Source organism: Puntigrus tetrazona, chromosome 6 (assembly GCF_018831695.1).
Source record: "Puntigrus tetrazona isolate hp1 chromosome 6, ASM1883169v1, whole genome shotgun sequence".
In the NCBI taxonomy this organism is placed as follows: domain Eukaryota; kingdom Metazoa; phylum Chordata; class Actinopteri; order Cypriniformes; family Cyprinidae; genus Puntigrus; species Puntigrus tetrazona.
Window position 1 is genome coordinate 3,675,216 of NC_056704.1, and position 19,885 is coordinate 3,695,100.

Genomic DNA, 19,885 nt, shown 5'->3' on the forward strand with positions numbered 1-19,885 from the left:
CAATAAATATAGAAAATATGGGAAACGGAATTCAATGCTGAATTTGAATGAATTTTTGCAACAATTTTACACCACAAACCACCTACACTGTGCTAAAATTGCAATGAAAACATCATAATTCATCATGTTTTACTACTTAAATTACTTCTAAAATTACACACACTTAAAATCACAATATCACTTGTAGTTTAAAGAGAGTGTATGGATTATTAGCCTAAACGCTTCATAAATGCTGGAGTGGAGGAAGGCTGCTGGTGGAGAGTGAAGGAATGCAGAGCTTTGCCTGTACTTGCATTCCTGCAGTGACTTTCCTCAATATATTTAAAGAGTCATACTGTGGAGGTAAACTAAGACTGAAAGAGAGAGGGCGGGAGACTAAAATGAAGGTATACTGCTATGAGTCACCTATAGGATGTTATAAAACAATAAACACTGCTCAGGAGAAACTATGATAAGCCCGGTCTGTAATCTACTGACACATGAGTTTCGTGGCATTTATAGACAATGGATTTTTCTCTATGTGTCAATCGGGGGTTGAGATACGTAAACTGATTATTGTGAGCGATGTTGCTTTTATTGACAGCAAAGTAAACAGTCCTGCTTTACCGAAAAATCAAAAAGTCAAAGTTCAAGAAAGGCCGCAAAGTAGGTCAGACAGACTATTCACGTAATCCTATGCGAAATTCTATGGAAATTATTAACAAAATGGAGGCTCGCAGCAAGACAACTCATTTAGGAGACCTTAAGGACACTGAAAAGTAGTCTACCTAGCCTCAGGTGGGTGGATTCTTCCTTATATGGTATAAAGCAAGCACATAGTGAAAGGATGGGCTGTAGTCTAAGCAGCGGTGGTTTTGGATTACCCATAAGCCCACTGGCCCACCCCATTTTCTACCTTCCTTCTTCCTCTTCTTCATCTAAAATGCTCAGCGGCATGAAAGATGAAGAGATAATTTTCAAGAGAAGGCTTGTCGCTACATGACCACACACCAGATAAGCAGACAGCAAATGAGATGTCTCAAACCTGCTTGTGTCTGCGCATTGTTCGGCCGAGTTCTGCTTCACATGCACTGCGGTATCTGTAATCTTATCCATAGTATGAATACCAAACATGCGCTGGGTGCGTTACTTGATATGATAATGAAGTGAAAAACATGGCTGGTCGACTATACCATTGTCTCCTTCTCAGTCCGATGCAGTTTCCTGTCGTTTAAACATCCAGAGGGAAAGAGTGACTACTGAGATGACATAGCACTTCACAGCAGCGTACCGCAATCTGAAACGCTTTCTCTTCATAGCTTTTGAAAGAGAAATTAGTTTTATTCAGCAAGGATGCATTAAAGTGATTAAAAGTCACATGCTTTTTAACTTTTTTAGGTAGTTTATACAGTAATGTATATATGCATGTACACACACACACTCTCCTAATAAGGTTTTGAATTTGAAATCTTTATATATGATATGAATAATAACAATAAAACAAATGTCAAGCCATTTCCTTTTAATTAAATGTTTAATTAACAATCAGCCGATCTGCAAGAATCATTTATCTTCATATTGAACTTTTACGCGTATTATTATTATAATTTTTTTTTTTTATAAAATGAAAAGAGGGCTATACCTGAACAGTCACATTCAAGCACCATGTTACATACGGAGGCTTTATCTCACTTCCTTCAGTGGATGAACTATGTAGAAAAATGCTGGCTTACAAAATAGCCAATAACATCGATAGACAAAATGTCTGACAACAAGCTTTACAGGGTATTTTCAGTTTCACAATCTCTCCAAAAAAAATCACAAATGAGCGGTTTCACGAAAGTCTCTTGTACACATGTTCAGTAAATTCCACAGAATGCTGTTTAATGAACACATAGTAATTTGTATGTAAAATGACAAAAAAAAAGTTATTTACAAAAAATTACATAATCTTATGTGAGACACGGACAGTTGGTAGATGTATCCCATTAACCTTAGGATGAAACCTGAGGTGATTCCTTAGTCTCTGTATTTTTGGTTCTGGATTATATCACTAAATTGACTTAAACTGTCAATAACTCTAACAGTAAAATTCCAAGGGAACACATTCACATTTTATACAGTGTAAGATATAAAACATTTGCTACATCCTGTACATATTTGTCTCCTTCACATCCCACCTAACTGGTTCTGAAATGTTCTTAAATATATTATAATCTTGAAAACTGTCTCTGTACAGCTATTGATTCTCTATAACCTTATTTCTGAATAATGCAATATTTTGCTCCATGGATATTTAACTTAAATACTTATCCATAAAAATAGTGCTAACAATCTATTTATTATCTTTCAAATATGCTTAACATTAATTTGCTACATCCTATACCTAATCTATATTTCCAAAAATAGAATTGAATTTCTTCCTTTCACTCTTAAATGTCAATAGATGTTAATTTAAGTCTTAGATTTCACAGTTGATATTCAGTTTCTGTATGGCTGTCAGATGAGGAAATCTTTTTATAATGTACACAGAATGTCAACGTCTGGCATCGATAATGCAAATACATAGCAGATTTACAGATATGGAAGAGTATTATCAGTTCCTTTAGTAAAAATAATACAAAACACCCACCCAAAAAATTAAAGACATGTACTGTGAGGATTCAGATAAACACGAGGCTGCCGTTACAAAATAATCCAGATTGAAATGAGCGGCTATTGCTGTCATTGTCTTTGTCAGCCGTTAGGGGGCAGTAGAGGTGAGTACGGGGAGGCTCTAGACCTGAGTGGAGTATGATCTGGTGAGGGAGGGTCTAGGGCGAGCGCAGGTAGAATATTCTGAAGGCATGTCTAGACTGCGCTTGAGATGGAGCGACGTGAGTGGATGAGGACATCGGGAGGGGCGGGGGCCAGGTATGGCTGATGGTCATGTGATGCCTGTGTACAAAACCCCTGGAACCTGCTGAGGACAGAAAACAAAGCATTTCTGAAAGAGCGCAGAAGGGAGAGAACAGGGTCAAGGTGACATTTCACTGGATGCAATCAGGGTCAGATATTAATGCGGGTTGGGGCAAAAATGCCACAAAAATGCTTTTTAAATTCACGAGAAACTCGGTTTACTACTGCTGGTGCCATTGAAGTGAAATGATTCGTTTTCATTTATTCCTCGTTTGAATGACCGTTGTGTTTTTCAGTGTGTGGAAAGAAAGGTGTGCAGTTTCCCCAACACTAAAATTACATTTTTAAAATGTATTCTATTAAGTTAATACATATATTTAGAGTATTTTAATATCATAATATTGTAGCTCTACCCTCTAATAGTTCCTGTTTTGAATTAATCCACCTTATTTTTCCCATAACGGTGGACACAGCTTTTTGTAAATTTTATGGGTCTGGAATCTAGTGGCATTTTTAGGTTTACAAAACAGCTAATTTTGCTGCTGCTTGATTATGCAAATTTGCATGTCTTTCCATATTATTTTATTGTATTATATTAATTATGAATACACTGGTTAATGACGGGTGCTAGTTTGTACCCACAGTTTAAAAACCACTGACTGAACCAAATGATTTATTTAAGCATTTGAAATAAAAAAATACCCTGGAAATCAATTCCATGGGGCATATGTTGCCCCTTTAATAAATAATTTCTGACCTTGCATGCAATGTTTTTATTAGAATCTCTTTAATACAAGGAGATTATGATATGGTTTGGAGCAGCCTTTACATCTGAAGCGCTTAAATACGATGCCTTAACTATAAATGCTGTCTAGGTAGGCAGCTAAATAGGTTTTAGAAACTGAGCTAATATGAAAAAAAAATCAATGCACCAAACTCCTCTTTTCAGAGCCAATAATATCAGTATTACCACATTCTGGATATATGATCCCATTATTCACTGCTATTTTAAAACCGCAAGTATGTGGGCAGCAGACCTCATTCAGCTGAAGAATAGGTACATTATTATACAGTACAGTTAGCTGTTAGCTCTTGTTTAGATTTCCCACGCCTTCCTGGTGTCCAATGCACCCACCCGTCACCCCTTACCTGAGGGCCACTTAACTTTTCGAGTGGACTCTCTACGCAGGGCATGGCCACCATGGGCATGTTGAGCGGGGGCTCCAGGCGAGGAGGGTGCACAGGCGGCGGTAAGGGGGGCAGCTGAGGCTGGGTCTGCTGGAAGTTATTGATCACACATGTGACCTGGAGGTGAAGCAAAAGCAAGGGTTAATAATGAGAGCAAAAACGTGCCAGGCATTCACGGTCCAAAAATGCAGAATCTGCCTCTTGTGGATTAAGGCTTTATGCCCAGAGCATGTTCAGTCTTGGCACGGTTGTGATTGGACTTGATTTAAGAGGATGAAGGATGGATTAGCTGCAGAACGACTAAACATCTGAGTACTAGTATTAGCTGTTAAACAGGTATATGCTCAGAGTAATGACCTGGTTTACCCTCTGACATGGCGTGAGACTTGGCCGTGTCCCAATTCTCACTCTCTCCATCTCCATCTCTAGATAGCACGCAATGATGTGCGCAGCACAGATGGAGGTCTGGCCTGTATATTGTTTTGGTGGTCGGTTTTCTGTCGTTCTTTTTGGACTAGCAATGTCCACAAAACCTTGCTCAACCATTTTGGAAGATTTTATGATGATTTTTCAATTGTAGATCAGTTAATTTAGCTAGACGCTTATATCTGCCAATGCCAGCATGTAACAAGGATTTCAACTACAATACGCTATTTTTGAAAAGTTTGGGTCAGAAAGATTTTTTTTTTAAGTTCACTAAAGCTTCATTTATTAGATATAAAATGCAGTACAAAGAGTAACACGATCCTTACCAACATTTCTTCTTCTTACTATCAATATTTATAACAGTTGTGCTGCTAATTATGTTTTGTGGAAACCATAATATACTTTATTCAGGATTTACTGCTAAACATAAAGATCAGCACTTTTGAAGTAGACATCTTTTGTAACACAAATGTCTTTACTGTCACTATTGATCAATTGAATGCCTCCTTTCTTTCTCAAATGCCTGGTTGATTCTCACCAGAAAAGCGGCGATGGCTCCTCCGGTGAGATATCCAGCTAGAACGTCAGACCAGTGGTTGCGGTACTCAGCCACACGCACGATGCCCACCAGAACAGCCAGAGAGATGAGAGTCAGACAGAGAGTGGGTTTTGTCAGCCTTGTGCCTTTAGTCCTCCAAACCAGAGTTATATACATCTATAGGAAACACAAAATACACCCCGCATTAATGCACATCTATCATGACCATTAGCTCAGCAATACAACTACAAATGCACTGTAGATTTATCCATGCATTATGCCCATTCTGCCCATTTGTTGTTAGTTCAAAACTTGTGTTGAAGTCCAGCAGCGTTTCTTCTCTTCACTGCTGCAGACGAAGCCGGAGTGTATCGTGTGCTGATAAATGGAGCTTCTAGCTGTTTCTCAAACTACAATGTTCTTCTCATCTCGCTGTCTGAACATCCACTTCTCTTTGTGACGGTTGGATCCAGCGGTTTATTAAATAGATTTCACCCCTCTATAGAACGACACTAACAGGTTTCTAGAGGAACTTGAAAAAGGAAAGTATAAAAAGACTTACAAGAGCAGGGGTTTGTTTGGAGTTTTATGGTCTGCAAGCTAAGCAAGCCGTCCCCAGGGGACCCTTTGGTAGAAAAGGTGTAATTGTGTGGTACCTAAACACGCTAGTGTACTGTGTACTCTGTACTACTGCAAGCGCAAAAGAAACTGCAGTGCTGTCTTCATACTTCATTAAACAGCACAATCATTTTCAAATGTGCTAATAATAGGAGAAGGATGTTGAGTACTAAATAAACACATTATGATAATTTCTTAAGGATTATATAACACTAACTTCTTAGTACACTGGAGTAATGGCTTTGCCATTATATTGTCAACTGTGCTTTGTCAATCGCATCCAACAATGAATTTAATAAATACGTAATTTCTAACATTAACAATCATTTACAATATTACATTGTTTCATTGTATATTAAATAAATATAAGAGCTGAATTATGAATTTCTTTTCTTAAGTAAGTATCTTATTATTTACTATATTATATTTTCATTGTATATTGGTGTTTTGTAATTCTGATGTTTGGTTTTCAGGAACAAAAATGAATAAATTATGGTGTAAACGTTTAAAACGTAAGTATCTAAAAACATATTTTAAACTGTACTTTTTAAAAACATTTGTATTCAATAAATGTTACACTTGTGAACAGAAATATCATTGCATTTTGGGTTTTACACATTAAACTGGCAAATGGAGGTTTCAATAAAAGGGTGCCATTAATTGTGAGCAATGTGTATTAGAGAAAAACATTCATTTTATAATGATACTCCCTTCATTTAAAATTCTTAATATCCAATGAAAGGTTAGATTCTTGTACATTTTTTCCATAAAAGATCAAATTGATTAACAATGCAGATTAATTTTCACAGCCTTCTTTGCTTATATTTACCAAGGATGCCAATGTTTAAATATATACATTTATATTGAATATATATATATACATTTATAAACATTTTGGCCAATTAAATTATAAACTGGGGGTCAGAATCCAGTCATGCTTGTGAAGGGTAAGATATGCTGATATTTGCAGCTGTGTCATGATTAAATATTGTAAATCATTGTTGCTCAGGAGCTCTGTCATCTCTTTGAACATCAGCACTATTAAAGGAAAGGATGACTGCGATTTCTTTGCACGCTGTGTCACGTTTGATTTCTTGTCCTGGATGTACTCACCACTGTGTAGACAGCCGAGTACATACTCAGCGCCGAGTCCTTGGAGGGGAAAGATTTTCGTGCGGAGGTGATGAGGTAAGGGTTTCCGGTGCACGCTCGCCTCTCTGTGATGTACTGCAGCGGTGAATGGCAGCCCAGAGCTGTGTAGTTTGGGCGGCATGTAGACAAGAAATGAGGTGTCTGGTTTCCTGTCACTACCTGCCCTGCATTGGCAAAGATGGTGGTGGTAAAGAGGCCAAAGGAATACACACCTGAGAATAAGAGGAAGAAATCGTTTAATCAACCACTTGATAATTATAAGAGGATTTTCACAGACCTTTGGACATTTAAAGATGTTTGATATATGCCGTTTAAAATTTTGAGGGCAGTGAAATTTTTTATTTGAAAGAAATTATACATTTTATTAATCAAGGGTGCATTGAGTGTCATTAAAGACATTACAAAAGATTCCTATTTCAAAGAAATGCTCTGCTTTGAAAATAGCTTCAATGATTTCAACATTTACACTGCCTCAGTGCATTCAAAATGGAGTTTATTTCTTTTTAGGAACAGATTTGCATCACTTGTGAATGGGTGCCGTCAGAAGGAGCCCAAACAGCTAAAAAAAAATCACAATGCATGAAACGCCATTTTTGTGAAACAAAAATCTGCATGTTTGCAAGAAGCAAATCCATCATTAAGATGTTTTTCATTTCAAACTATTGCTTCTAGCTCCAATGCAAGTTCTTAATCGTAATATTGCTTTCTCTGGTTAAAAAAGGTATTCTTGTCTGAATCAGGAGGGACATATCAGGTCAAATCAAGCACAGAGCACAAGCAAAAAAAGTCAAAACATCACAGACCAAAACATTTCTAAACAAATATGTCAGTGGATTTTGATGTGAGAGGAAAACAGAAGATGGAAATTTGTATTCTTATGCAGTATTTCAAGTAACGTCTTAATGTTAAACTCCCTTGATGATGGATGTTTCTTACAAACATGCAGTTTTCTGCTTCACAGATTAATTGATTGTCTGGAATGTGGATTACTTGTGGATTATTTTTCAGCTTGGACTCTCATTCTGACGGCACCCATTCACTATAGAAGACGCATCGGTGAGCTAATGATTTTTACATTTCTCCAAATCTGTTCCAATGAAGAAACAAACTCACACACATTGTGGATGGTTGAGGATGAGTAAATATATTTAGCAATTTTTGGATGAACTATTCCACTGAAATCAGAAAACAGTAGTGTAAAGTACTTGTAAACAAACAAACAAACAAACACACACAAAAATGGTAACATAGCAGGAAAAGTTTGATGCTTATGTGTCTGAAAGATTAACAGTTTGATTATGATTTTTTACTCAAACTCAAAGCATTGCTTACCAAGAAAGCGGACGATACGTCTCAGCAGCGGGTTGAAATAGCAGCAGTCAGCCGTAACAATAGTCTTTTCCTGCGTGGCCTCAGGTTTAGTGAAGAAGGATGCGAGCTCCCCAACCAGAATCTGCAGCAGACAAATACGGGAATGAGATTTCTCAGGTGCACACAGCTCACAGCTCACAGAGCTTAGGGGGGAAAGCACAATATTTTCCTTAAACTGATTAAACTGATTGCCAAATGTACAAGGAAACATTTGTCATTGTCGAGCTCTGCTCATGCTCCAATTCCAGAATTTACAAGAAATTCGTGAGAATCCTTTTTCAATCCCATACATGTATAAATGCTAAATGCACCAGCTGAGACAGGTTATATGTTCAGTATGCCCTAATGGGACTGCATTCATAAAATATGAATGATCGCAGATTGGAAAGTAACATCACATGCATGACTGAATGTCAATTACAAATATGTCCACATAAAAAAGTTTTTCAAGAAAGGTTTAATGACTCTGAAATGTCATGTGGTGTAAACATAATAAATAAAGAAAAAACACATTTCTTTATATCTTGAATACATGTGATTGTACATTTATCCTGAGTATTAAGACATACATCTTCCTTTACGTTTTGCATGTTGGTTACACAATCTGAAGTTACATGACTTTGATTTGGTGGAGAAATGTTATTCAAATATTGATAAGCACATAGCATTTTTCCTCTAATATATATTTATAAAGAAAATACCCCTTTTCCTTCATTAGAATATCTAGACTGTATTAATTTCCGCTATATGTTCAGCACAGTTTTAATTCACAAAGTAAGAATATGCTCATTATAGATGCAGTATTTTAAAGCCATTGTATGAATTATTTGCATTTTCAGCAATTGCATTCAGCAATGATGCTATCAATAGCAAGAAAAGAGGCCAGAGCAGAAGATTTTAATTTTTATCTCTCTGCTGCTGGACAAGCAGAAAATACAGCATTATGACTGCTTTCATAAAGACACAATTTGCTATGGAGTTTAGTGTCCGAGTTAGTTCCTGTGCAAGGTTTGCGCGCTATCTCAAACAGCAGAAGTCTGGAACTGAATATCACAGAGACACCTTTTTAAGAGTTACTTAACCTAAATGAAAGGTCTGTTTAACTATTTAACCTCCACAGGCATAAAGATTCAGGTCAGTTTGTGGTGAAAAAAGTTCCTTGTTGTTATGCATTGCTGCCGGTGCTAATCTCATCCTCTGTCTAATGCCTAATTTTTCACAAATGCCACTCTAACCCTCTCGCTGAGGGAAATTGGAAATTATTCAGGGACATAAAAGCCTGAATTTCTGAGTAACCTTCAAATGTTTAGTGGATGCTCCATGAATGATATTTTGTGGGGCATATTGCAGCGTTTTGAGGGCTCTTGTCTTGTGGTATAACGAAAAAAGGTGAAAGTAGATAGACAGAGGAATCATGAGAGAGAGAGAGAGAAAAAAGACAGAGTGAATATTTCACTAGAACCCCCTTGACATATCTGAAGTGCTCTGAAGCCGCAATGTTGAAGCAGGAATGATACCGGCAGCACGATGCTCTCAAATCCTTAACACACATCACGATTACAATACACCTGCTCTGAAGAGTTTCAAAACTCACACACACACACGCACACAACACATTTGGAGTTCAACGAATGCCTCGGTGTCAAACAATGACGGCGCTCAAAGCACTCTTTGTAGAAATGGCTGACATTCGCAGATACATTAGAGTTGTTTTGTTTTGGTTAGTTCTGTATAAAACAAAGCAGAGTATGGAATTTATCATTTAATGGGAAAAAACGTCATTTAGTCATTGAAACGCCATAGTTCACCCAGAAAGAATAATTCTATCATTATTCCAAACTCGTAGGACATAAAACGTTGCTGTTATTACTTACTTTAAATATTTGGGAATATAAACCACTTTTATAAAGGATGTTTATTTTATAACATCTGCATATTTATACAAAAAAGTTTGGACATGAGGGTGTGTAAATTATGACAATATAATAGCTGTGAATTTACTTTATGAGGTCCTATTTAAAAATCATTGCTTTACTGGCAAGTACATTTTTTATGTGACAAAAAAGCACTATTAAGTCTGTTAACTATATTTGCAGTACATCCAACAAGACCCATCCTGTTTCATTTATTAATATATTTAGTCCATTTTTGGTCTATAACCTCAGCAAAAACATTCACGGTTTGAACTCATAGCCCTGGTATGCAGTGGTTAGTATCTAGCAGAAAAGTGGTGCAGGGAAATATGAACCAGCATCAGGATCATGAGCACCCAATGCTCACTAATGTGTGTGGGGAGCAAAGGCTTCTCCATCTGTTCTGAACTAGTGTAGTTAAAAAACTCAACAATGGCCATAACAAAAAGGTGCCAGAAAACACAGTGCATCACCTTTCGCTATATGGATACAATGGGCATGTGACAATGGAGCTATGGAAAAAGCTGCCAGGTCTGATGAATCACGTTTTCTTTTAGATCAGGTGGATGGATGGTGCATGTGCATTGTTTGCCTGGGGAAGATATATGCACTATAAAAAGAATGCAGGCTGGTGGAGGCAGTGCTGTGTTCTGGTCAAGGTTCTGCTGGGAAACCAGTCTGCAAAAATTTGTTAAAAACGGTTTGAGGAACATGACAAAGACTTCAAGGCGTTGCTTTGGCCTTCAAATTCCCCAGATCTCCACTCAACTGAGCATCTACGGGTTGTGCTCGGCTAACAAATCTCATCCATGGTGGCAAACCTCACAGCTTGCAGGACACAAAGGATCTGCTGTTAATGTCTTGGTGCCACAGATTGAGAGGTCTCTTGGAGTCCATGCTTTGTTGTTTTGGCAGCACAAGAAGGACCTACACAATATTAGGCTGGTGGTTTAAATGATGTGGCTGATCACAATATTTGAATCAGTGATGAAAACATTTTCTGTGACTGTTGACTTTTCTGTGAAACTTCTCTTCCCACACATCATATAACTTCATCAGATTCATAATAACTTGATATGGACCACTTTTATGGTATTTCACTGGACTTTATTAGTGATTTAGGAGACTGGGCTTCAATTAGAAGCATGAAATGTTGGAGCTTCTGATGAAATGGTATTTAAAATCACCTAGTAATATTTAAAGCAGCAGATTTTTTGACTTTTGCGTGCGTCTCGCAGAAGGACATTGTAGCCAGATCTACTTCTCTCTGTTTATGTCTATTGTGAATCATGCAGGGGCTACTCTGCAGCGGTACGTACCCCAACCAGTCTAAAACAATCCGACTATACATGCTTATTATAGGTCTACCGTAGCGAAAAACACATTTTATAATATTTGAACACAAAAAAAGTTATGGACGGTTTAAGATAAAAAATTATATTCAAATGTCTGACTTTAGGACGCATATCGTGCCAACTAAAGATGTGAAAAGCTGAATGTATGTTATAGCCTGGGAGACACTATGACTTTATAATGCACGCTTAGGACACAAGAGAAACGCAGACCTCAAAACATAGCGCACAAAACATTAATGGTTAATTCTTGTACACAAATGAATATTCTGAGTAGAACATGAAATCCAGGTTACCAAACTTTACAACAACATCAACAAAAAGCATCAGCGCAAACTACGCCCTAATGGTTTTATACTTGAGAATATATACTTGGAAAGCCACCAGATGTAAAAGACAACCCAAAATTGGTGCATTCGTGTGTACTATCCTTTAAGTTCATGTGGCAAATCAGTTCATTGTTTGAACTGACATGACACAATTATTCTAACATTTTGCTAGTTTTGGCACATTGTAGATAATGAGAATGAAAGTGATACAGCACAGTGTTTGGCACCAGCAGCAAACCCCCAAGGCCACATCCTCCTCACTAAACAGAGATGGAGCCGTCATTGTCGTGTCATAAATTAAGACACAGGTAAAACTTGTCCTCTGGAAGCTGTAGCTAGAGAGGACAAAAAACATGGTATTTAGAGCGGATTAATGAAAGCTGTTAAAGTGTAGTGCTTCCATGTTTAATTGATGAAACGGCTCTGCTGACTCTGAAGACTTTGAGGGAAAGACAGACGGAGGGAGGGGACATGGAGTTCAAAGCAAAAGGAAACGGAGAGAGATCGATAGCGAAATCAAACCACAGAAAAAAGGGTGAAATCAAAGAGAGATGATGGCTAAAGTGAATGGACGTGTGCTTCCTGAGGAAATCATATGGTGTGTGAACAATGTAGACACAGGCGTTTCACAGAGTCTGGGAATGCTGTCAAATCAAACGCTTCGAGAAAAGCAGAGCACCAAAAAATGCAGACACTTATTGATGTCAAAAACCCTCTGCGGTCTGTGGTGGGTGTCAGACTGTCGGTCAAAAAATACACCACACACCAAACACCCCAGAATGCCTTGAGGTGCTGAGAAAACAGATAAGATCTCAAAGAAGCAGTGCAATCAACAACAATATTACAATACACAACTGTTCATGTTTCATCAAACATAAACTACCAGTCAAAATATTGGAATCATTTTTGAAATATTGGAATAAAGATTTGAAGATTATTTACGATTATTAAGGCTGCATTTATATAACCAAATATACAACTTCAAATAACAGATTTCTATAATTTTTTTGAAAACCCTGCATATCCTGTTTTGAATGTTATCACATTTTCCACATTTTTTTCAAAATGTTTCTCGAGCAGCAAATCAGAATAATAAAATTATTTTTGAAGGATCATGCGACACTGTAGACATGGACTAATGGCTGCTGAAAAATCAGCTTTGTATCACAGGAAAATGTAAGAGAGATATCTTTAAAACATCTTAATCATTCCAAACATGCATGTGATGTAAGTACATTTACATATTGTACATATGTACATATATACTGACATTTTTACCACAGTTCTGCGCAATATATTATCTAAAAGTGGGTATTGTGTGAAGTTTTAAGGTGGAGCAAAGATGGGATGGCATGTTTACGTCAGATGGGATGCCAGAAATACTTTAACCACCAACTGTTATTTTACCCAGAAAGTTGGCAAAAGGGTCTAAATCCATAACGAAGGTGCAGCAGGCAGCCGGATGACAAAATTAACTTTAATTATGGCATCTGACGAAGGTCAAATTAAAAGAGGAGAAGCATTGTGAAAATACAACTTACAGAAATGACATTTCTCAGAGGATATCTGAGCCAAAATACAGTAGGTAATTTGTTCTGTAATTTTTACAGGCTGTGAGAAGAAAAAATGTTTGATTAGGCCTCAAAGTATGACTGCCAAAATTACAATACCTTGTCTGAGAAAATTAGTCTAGTCTGAATAGCTTTGAAAAGCAACCAAAATGTCAGTGACTTTAATGAAAAGACCAGAAGCCAAGCCAGAAAACTAAGCTACAATGTTAACACTGTTTTAAAGAACTAATGTGACCGGCTAGTACTCTACTGCTACTCGTGTGACTTGATATTCAATTTCAAATTAGGCCAGTTTACTGGCTATAAATTTGGCAAAAAAAAAAAATACATTAAGGACATCCAAGATGTAGGTGATTTGTGTCTTCATCAGAAAATATTTGTAGAAAATTACTCGTCAGTGGATGAATGGGTGCCGTCGAAATGGGAGTCCGAACACCTGATAAAAGCATTACAAGTAATCCACACGATTCCTGTTCATTAATTAACATCACGTGAACATCATTCTGACGGCACCCATTCACTGCAGAGGATCAACTGGTCAGCAAGTGATGAACTGCTGCATGGCTCCCAATCTGTACGGATTGCACACATCTACATCTTGGATGGAGCGAGTGTGAGTACATTTTCAGCTAATTTTAATTTTGGGGTGAACTACTCCTTAAAAACAGGTTGTGACCAAAAAACTTGTAAGGCTAGTCAAAGCAGTTTATGTAACTGTCCGCGGATTAAAAAGAAGAAGCTTCTATGCTGGTTATTTTGGTGCTGCTATAGCTTTTGTACATGGCTGGAGAAGCTGGTTGAGAAATCTTGCTGGTTAAGGAACCTAGCAGGAACCCTAGCACATCAGTCTTCTATGCAGATAACCATGATGTTTTATATTTACTGCAGCGTGGTGGACCAGAAACAACTTTGGTTACGAGCAGGAATCACACCACCAATGGTACTGGACGTTTCGCCGGCAGTGCAGTGCCTCAGGCTTTGGCCCACTTTTCTTCTGCCAAACCAATTCTCTCGGTGGACTGGGTACTTATAATATATCGTCCAGTCCACAGTGACAGAGAACAATATTAATAATTCATTGTACACATCATGTGCCTTAAAGGGGCTGTTTGGAAAAGGAGCAAGGTCATCGTTTCTAGAGAGAAAAGGAAAAGTAGCAGACTTGGAAAACTGCAATATGTTAAAAGTAAAGTTTGGACCAAAAAAAATGTATTTGCCATCATATTATTCAAAATCTGATTTTTTCTGTGGAACTTAAAGGTAGGCATATATATATATATATATATATATATATATATATATATATATAAAAACAACACTATAAAAAAGTCACTGTTTCACTGCATTAAAAGTGAGCCATAGCTCTCATTTCATATTTTTTGTTGTTGTTGATTTATTATTACTATTATCCTCTTTCCGTGTTAAAAAAATGTAATTCAGTTTTGGAGCAGCATGCTGTTAATAAATGACTGCATAATAGAACAAATTTGAACATGAACATGAGCTTATTCGGAAATGACCCACTGCTCAAACACACAGTAGCAGTTTGCTCAGCGGACTTTCCATGCCTTTTTCTCTGAGACTGACAGTCCGCTTGGGATCTTATCTGGGTGACATGCTTGAGGATACAGGCGGATATCTGTTGTCATAGTGTTACCATGGCATCAGTATGACAGCTGATGCACTCATGCTCTTGCTAATCCAATACAGATCACAAATAGACAGCAACACATCACAGATCACATTCATTTCCACATGCTGTCAGCCCAATTTTTGGCTGTCATGTGAATACGGCAAACAGAGATATCAGGACCAGTGTGTTTGCATTGATCTGTCTATAATGTGGGTCCACTGTAATCACAACCTTTTTCAATTTCTTTCATCTAGCCATTCTTTTCTCTTGTCCTTTTAGTGGGTTTCACACTCTGTCATTCCTGATTTCTGGGATTTGTCCTTCTGTCTTTCTGCGGGCGTCTCTCCAAACACCATATAGGGAAACTGGGTTAGAATCATTTCTCTATCTCTCTTCCCACCACCAGTTCCTTCTCTCCTTCATTCTAACGGCTTCATTTCTCATGCTTTATTGTCTTCTTTAAAGTCAACATGAAATCAAATTTGCCCCCATTTACTTTCCTCAAGCATCTTTTTAGTCTCACTGTAGATGATTCATCACTGCACATTAATGCGAGGAAAAACAAACGTCAGTCTTTGTAAGCATTTGTCAAAATGTAATAAGGTGCACTTGCTCTGGAATAACTTTTCTTGGTGACAGCAGGTCTAAAATACACAGAGAGCGCTCTCCGTTAGCATTCTCGTCTCAGTGGAAGTTGCTTGGCTGGCGCAGGACCACCTGGAGGTACACGTTTCAAAATCTGCCAAATTCTGGGTGCTCAGATCTGCAGCCAGGTTATTTAGAGACACAAATGCCAAGTGACTATTCACTTTGCAGCTGCAGGAAGATGACATCATGATTGGCTGATGGGAACACAAGTATTCGAACAAAACCCTTAATTAGCCACTATCTATGAAAGGCAACAGACAGCGTTTTACACCAAAAGCAAACAGGGTAGTGCTAAAATATATGCTTTAATTAAATTTTTTCATTATTAAAAAATATATGTGGTGCATTTTAAATAAAAAGTTACTTTAAATGGCCAAATTCCAGAATTGTTAAGAGATTTTTTAAATTTGAATAAAATTAAACGTAAAGGACTTTATTTTATTTATAGCCAATATTTTATTCATAACAGAACAAAGTTACACTTTTTTGATTATTATATATTATATATATATATATATATATATATATATATATATATATATTGTTTATATGATTGGTAAGTCTTTGATGATTGACAAGGCTACAGTTATTTGATAAAAAAATCTAGTAAAAATTATTACAATTGGTTTCTATTATAATATATACATTACTCGTCTTCAGTGTCACACAGTCTTTCAGAAATCATTCTAATATGTTGATTTGTGGTATTTTTTCAGGACACTTTAAAAAAGTGAGATTTTTGTAACAATATGAATAATCAATTTACTGTAATAAATCCTTGTTGAAAAAAATACAAAAGAATATTAATTTATTTTTACAAAATCTCACAGAATCCAAACCTCTGAACTATAATTGTCTTTTAAGCTTTAAGCATGAAGCTTTATTTTAAATCACATTTACGGTTGTTTCTCTTAACAAACACTTCCCTCTTTTAGTTAGCAATGTTTGGTTAATTGCCAAATAATTTGGTTTGATAAATCCTTATCCTATTTTAAACTCAAGCACATATTTTCACTGTTTTACTGTGCACACTTCCAGCTTTCTTGCTACCTAGCAACCTTGAAGAATCGCCCTTCTGTGGTGCTTTTCATGTGAAGGTCACGATGCTTGTGTAAAACAGCACGTTCAAATCATGCGAAAGGGCCTTCGTTTGCTCCATTTCCCACATTTTTCATATTCCCATCCACAAACGGTCCCGCTTCTCTCTTTACTCCGGCACATCTCTCGCTCCGAGCCCACATGGCCAACTCCCAGTGTTCCCAAGGCTGAGTAGGAGTGTTAAACAAAAGCTGATGCCTTAATCTAAGGCTTACTAAGATTAGGCTGTGGATCGTCTCTGCAGAGAGAGGTTAAACACATCCTCTGGGCATTGGTGTACACTTACAAGAACTGAATGTGGATGACACGGATCTCAATGAGAATATCATATTTAATGTTTCTCTCTCTCTTCCTTGTTCCTCTGTCCTCTTTTACACTCTATAGTGTTTTCAATTTCTCTACCTCTCTCGAACGCTTACTAGAGATGAAAAATGGAATGGATTTTTTGGATGGAAGTTTCTCTATAAAAATGGCTGAAATTATTAATGGTAAGACTGTAAAAATGTTACTGTAAAAACCTGTTAAGTAAGTAAGTTTGTTTCTATAGGGTGTAAAAGACTTCTGTTGGGGTATTTCAAATGCATTGTAAAGTAATCTAATAATTTATAGTGAAAAATCATAAACAGATATATGAGATATATCCAATGTTGTCAAATGAATGTTTATAGCACTATTTTATGCTCCAAACTGATCTCATGAAAGTGTTAAATGACACGATGTTTTATTGCACTATTTATATGCAGAAATTAAATGTGGCATTCATATGATAAACAATGTTTAGGTGTAGGTGCGTATTATATGTATACCAAAATGTGTATCATATTTTTGAAAACTGCTAAAAATGATGGTAAAGTTTTAGCAACCACAGCCTGTTTTTTCTTTTAAGTTTATTGTAAGAGCACCACCCGATCTCACATTAAATTATAAAAACAATTAGCTCCTGTACTCAAATTTGATTGGCCAAGCAGTAACAGGACTTTTAACTATTTGCATGAATGCGATTATCTGTGTTCCCAACATTCCAGACAAGAGCACGTGATGAAATAACACGGTTTCGTGTGTGATATTGCCTAAATAAATAAGTCTCTCTTTCTCCACTATCTCTCCACTAGCATCCTTAGACAAACAGAATGAGGTCACAGAAATGCACTTATGGCAAACCCACAGCACTGGCATATAGGAGCACATGGTCCCCAAACATCCATCATGAATGGAGAGCTGTGACATCAGCCAGCTGCAGGCCCTGACTGCATGACGCTGTGTATCTCTTCTGGGCCGGAGCCCACTTCAGATCAAACACACAGCTTCCATATTTACCAGAAAAAAAAGACTGCCAAAAACTCACATTACAGCATGAATAATTTACAGTGTATTTGTCAGCATTTGTAGATTTGATTAAAGCACCATTAATGGACTAGTTTCACCTGCTGTTACTGGTTCTTTGGAACACGCACACAAAAAAGGCTTCTTCACATCGATTTTTCCAAGGTTTGATATTTAGTGGTTGTTTACCGGCATGATCTGAGCTTTTATTCTTTCCTGTAGCACAAAAATGCGCCGAAGGTTAATGCTTAAAGCTTTTTCAAAGCCCCAAGTATGAGCAATAATAACAGTGGCGCTTGCATCAACAAGCTAATAAACACAATATCTTTGAAATTACCAGTAACACACTGGTATATATATTAAGCTTTGAGATGATTTCAACACAAGTGCCTGTTGTTACATTTCTGCAAAAACACGTTAGGTTGTCTAGGGAGTGGTGATAAAAGCGCGTTCAGTTTTACTTGAAACAGTTGAACGGGAATCTAGCGACATTTGTGTCAGTGTTTGAGGGGTGCTCAACGTTTCCGCTCCACATTTCTAGTTCGGTGCTGTACCAGGTGTGCTACCGAGCAATTTTACCACGCTAGTAAAGCCATACATATGAAGCTAGTAATGTAATGCCAATATAAAAATGTATTATTTCGCAAATAATGAAATATTTTGAGATCTACTCCTCTAATCGTAACTTATTGTTATTGGAGTTTTACTGCAACTAGTGTTAAATTCAGCTGGTGAATTGTATATATAGGTACATTTCTGTAGCTTCGCCAAAATGTTGGCATGTTTTATTACCAATCAGACTTATGTAACTTTTTGTGCAAAATTTAGTTCTATGAGTGTTTTTGGTTATGGTGTGGGTTTGTGAAGGTTTGCAAAGACCTTTTTCATACCACCTCTTCTGGACTCATTATATAATACCCGAAGCCTTCAAAATCACAGTCATAACTGTTATTTCAGTTCAACATCTTACAGATTGATTTAAACGCACTTCGTGTTAAACAATTCGTTGATATGTATGTACTTATCTAAATTAAGGTTTAAATGTCCATTTGCCACCTAATCTTCGACCTACGCTATTTTCACAATTGTACTTTCAAATCAAAATTTCTGTGTTAATTCATTTAATTGACTTGCTCTCCATCGGGGCTCATCAAGACATGGTTCTTTTCTTATTGGATGGAAAACAGCAGTCTGGACATTCAAGCCAAATAGCTTTTTTGATTTTCAACAGCAAATGGGTTTTAGAATAAATGTTGAATTTTTTTTTTCAGTTTTTAGCGAACTATTGCTTTTAATAAATTCAAGGCATTGCAAACTGAAACTCACTCCTCTTTGTTAAACTATCTGAAGTGAAATGGAACTGACCTCGATCCAGCACTCAGTAGCACTCCACTCATTAGGGAACACAAACGTCTGTGACTGCTGTGAATTAGAGAGCCACTTGACATCTTCAGATGTGGAGAGGCAGCATGTCTCAATAATTAAGCCCTTCAGCGGGGTTCAAACACGTGTTTATAGCGGGAAAAGATGCCTTGTTTAAGAAGCTAGAACTGACGGGAGAGTTTTTCCTTTTCACTATCACTGCTTCCAGATTGTACTCTCTGCAAAAGATAGAAACCTCTAACCGCCCACACACACTCCAAGAACCCACATATTCACACACGTGCACACACATTCACGCACGCACAGGGCGCAGATGCAAACGCTCGCTATCCTCAAGACAAAGAGAAAAAGCAGTTACGCACAAACAGAGCACGCTTACACGCATACACATGGCACTCTGTATGAAAGAGAAGAAATGTCCAGATCAACGAACATCAAGGTTCTTTCGATCTTTTGACAAATAAG

The 19,885-nt window shown here is 37.2% G+C and overlaps 1 protein-coding gene across 7 annotated transcripts in view; it reads right to left on the reverse strand.

Annotated features, from left to right (window-relative positions):
* Positions 1-1,494: 1,494 nt before the first annotated feature.
* plppr2b (phospholipid phosphatase related 2b) overlaps positions 1,495-19,885 on the reverse strand; it is a 44,464-nt gene continuing 26,073 nt past the window's right edge. For 3 of the 7 annotated variants that reach the window (XM_043242609.1, XM_043242608.1, XM_043242613.1), the window contains 5 exons: positions 8,132-8,252; positions 6,761-7,011; positions 5,030-5,206; positions 4,043-4,182; positions 1,495-2,941 (listed from right to left, as the gene is read on the reverse strand). In XM_043242609.1, the coding sequence (XP_043098544.1) occupies positions 2,830-2,941; positions 4,043-4,182; positions 5,030-5,206; positions 6,761-7,011; positions 8,132-8,252 (801 nt within the window). In that variant the 3' untranslated portion in view covers positions 1,495-2,829. Of the gene's footprint in view, positions 2,942-3,809; positions 3,819-4,026; positions 4,183-5,029; positions 5,207-6,760; positions 7,012-8,131; positions 8,253-19,885 lie in introns of all 7 variants that reach the window. The other 4 variants (XM_043242615.1, XM_043242614.1, XM_043242610.1 and 1 more) reach the window with 4 other exon arrangements.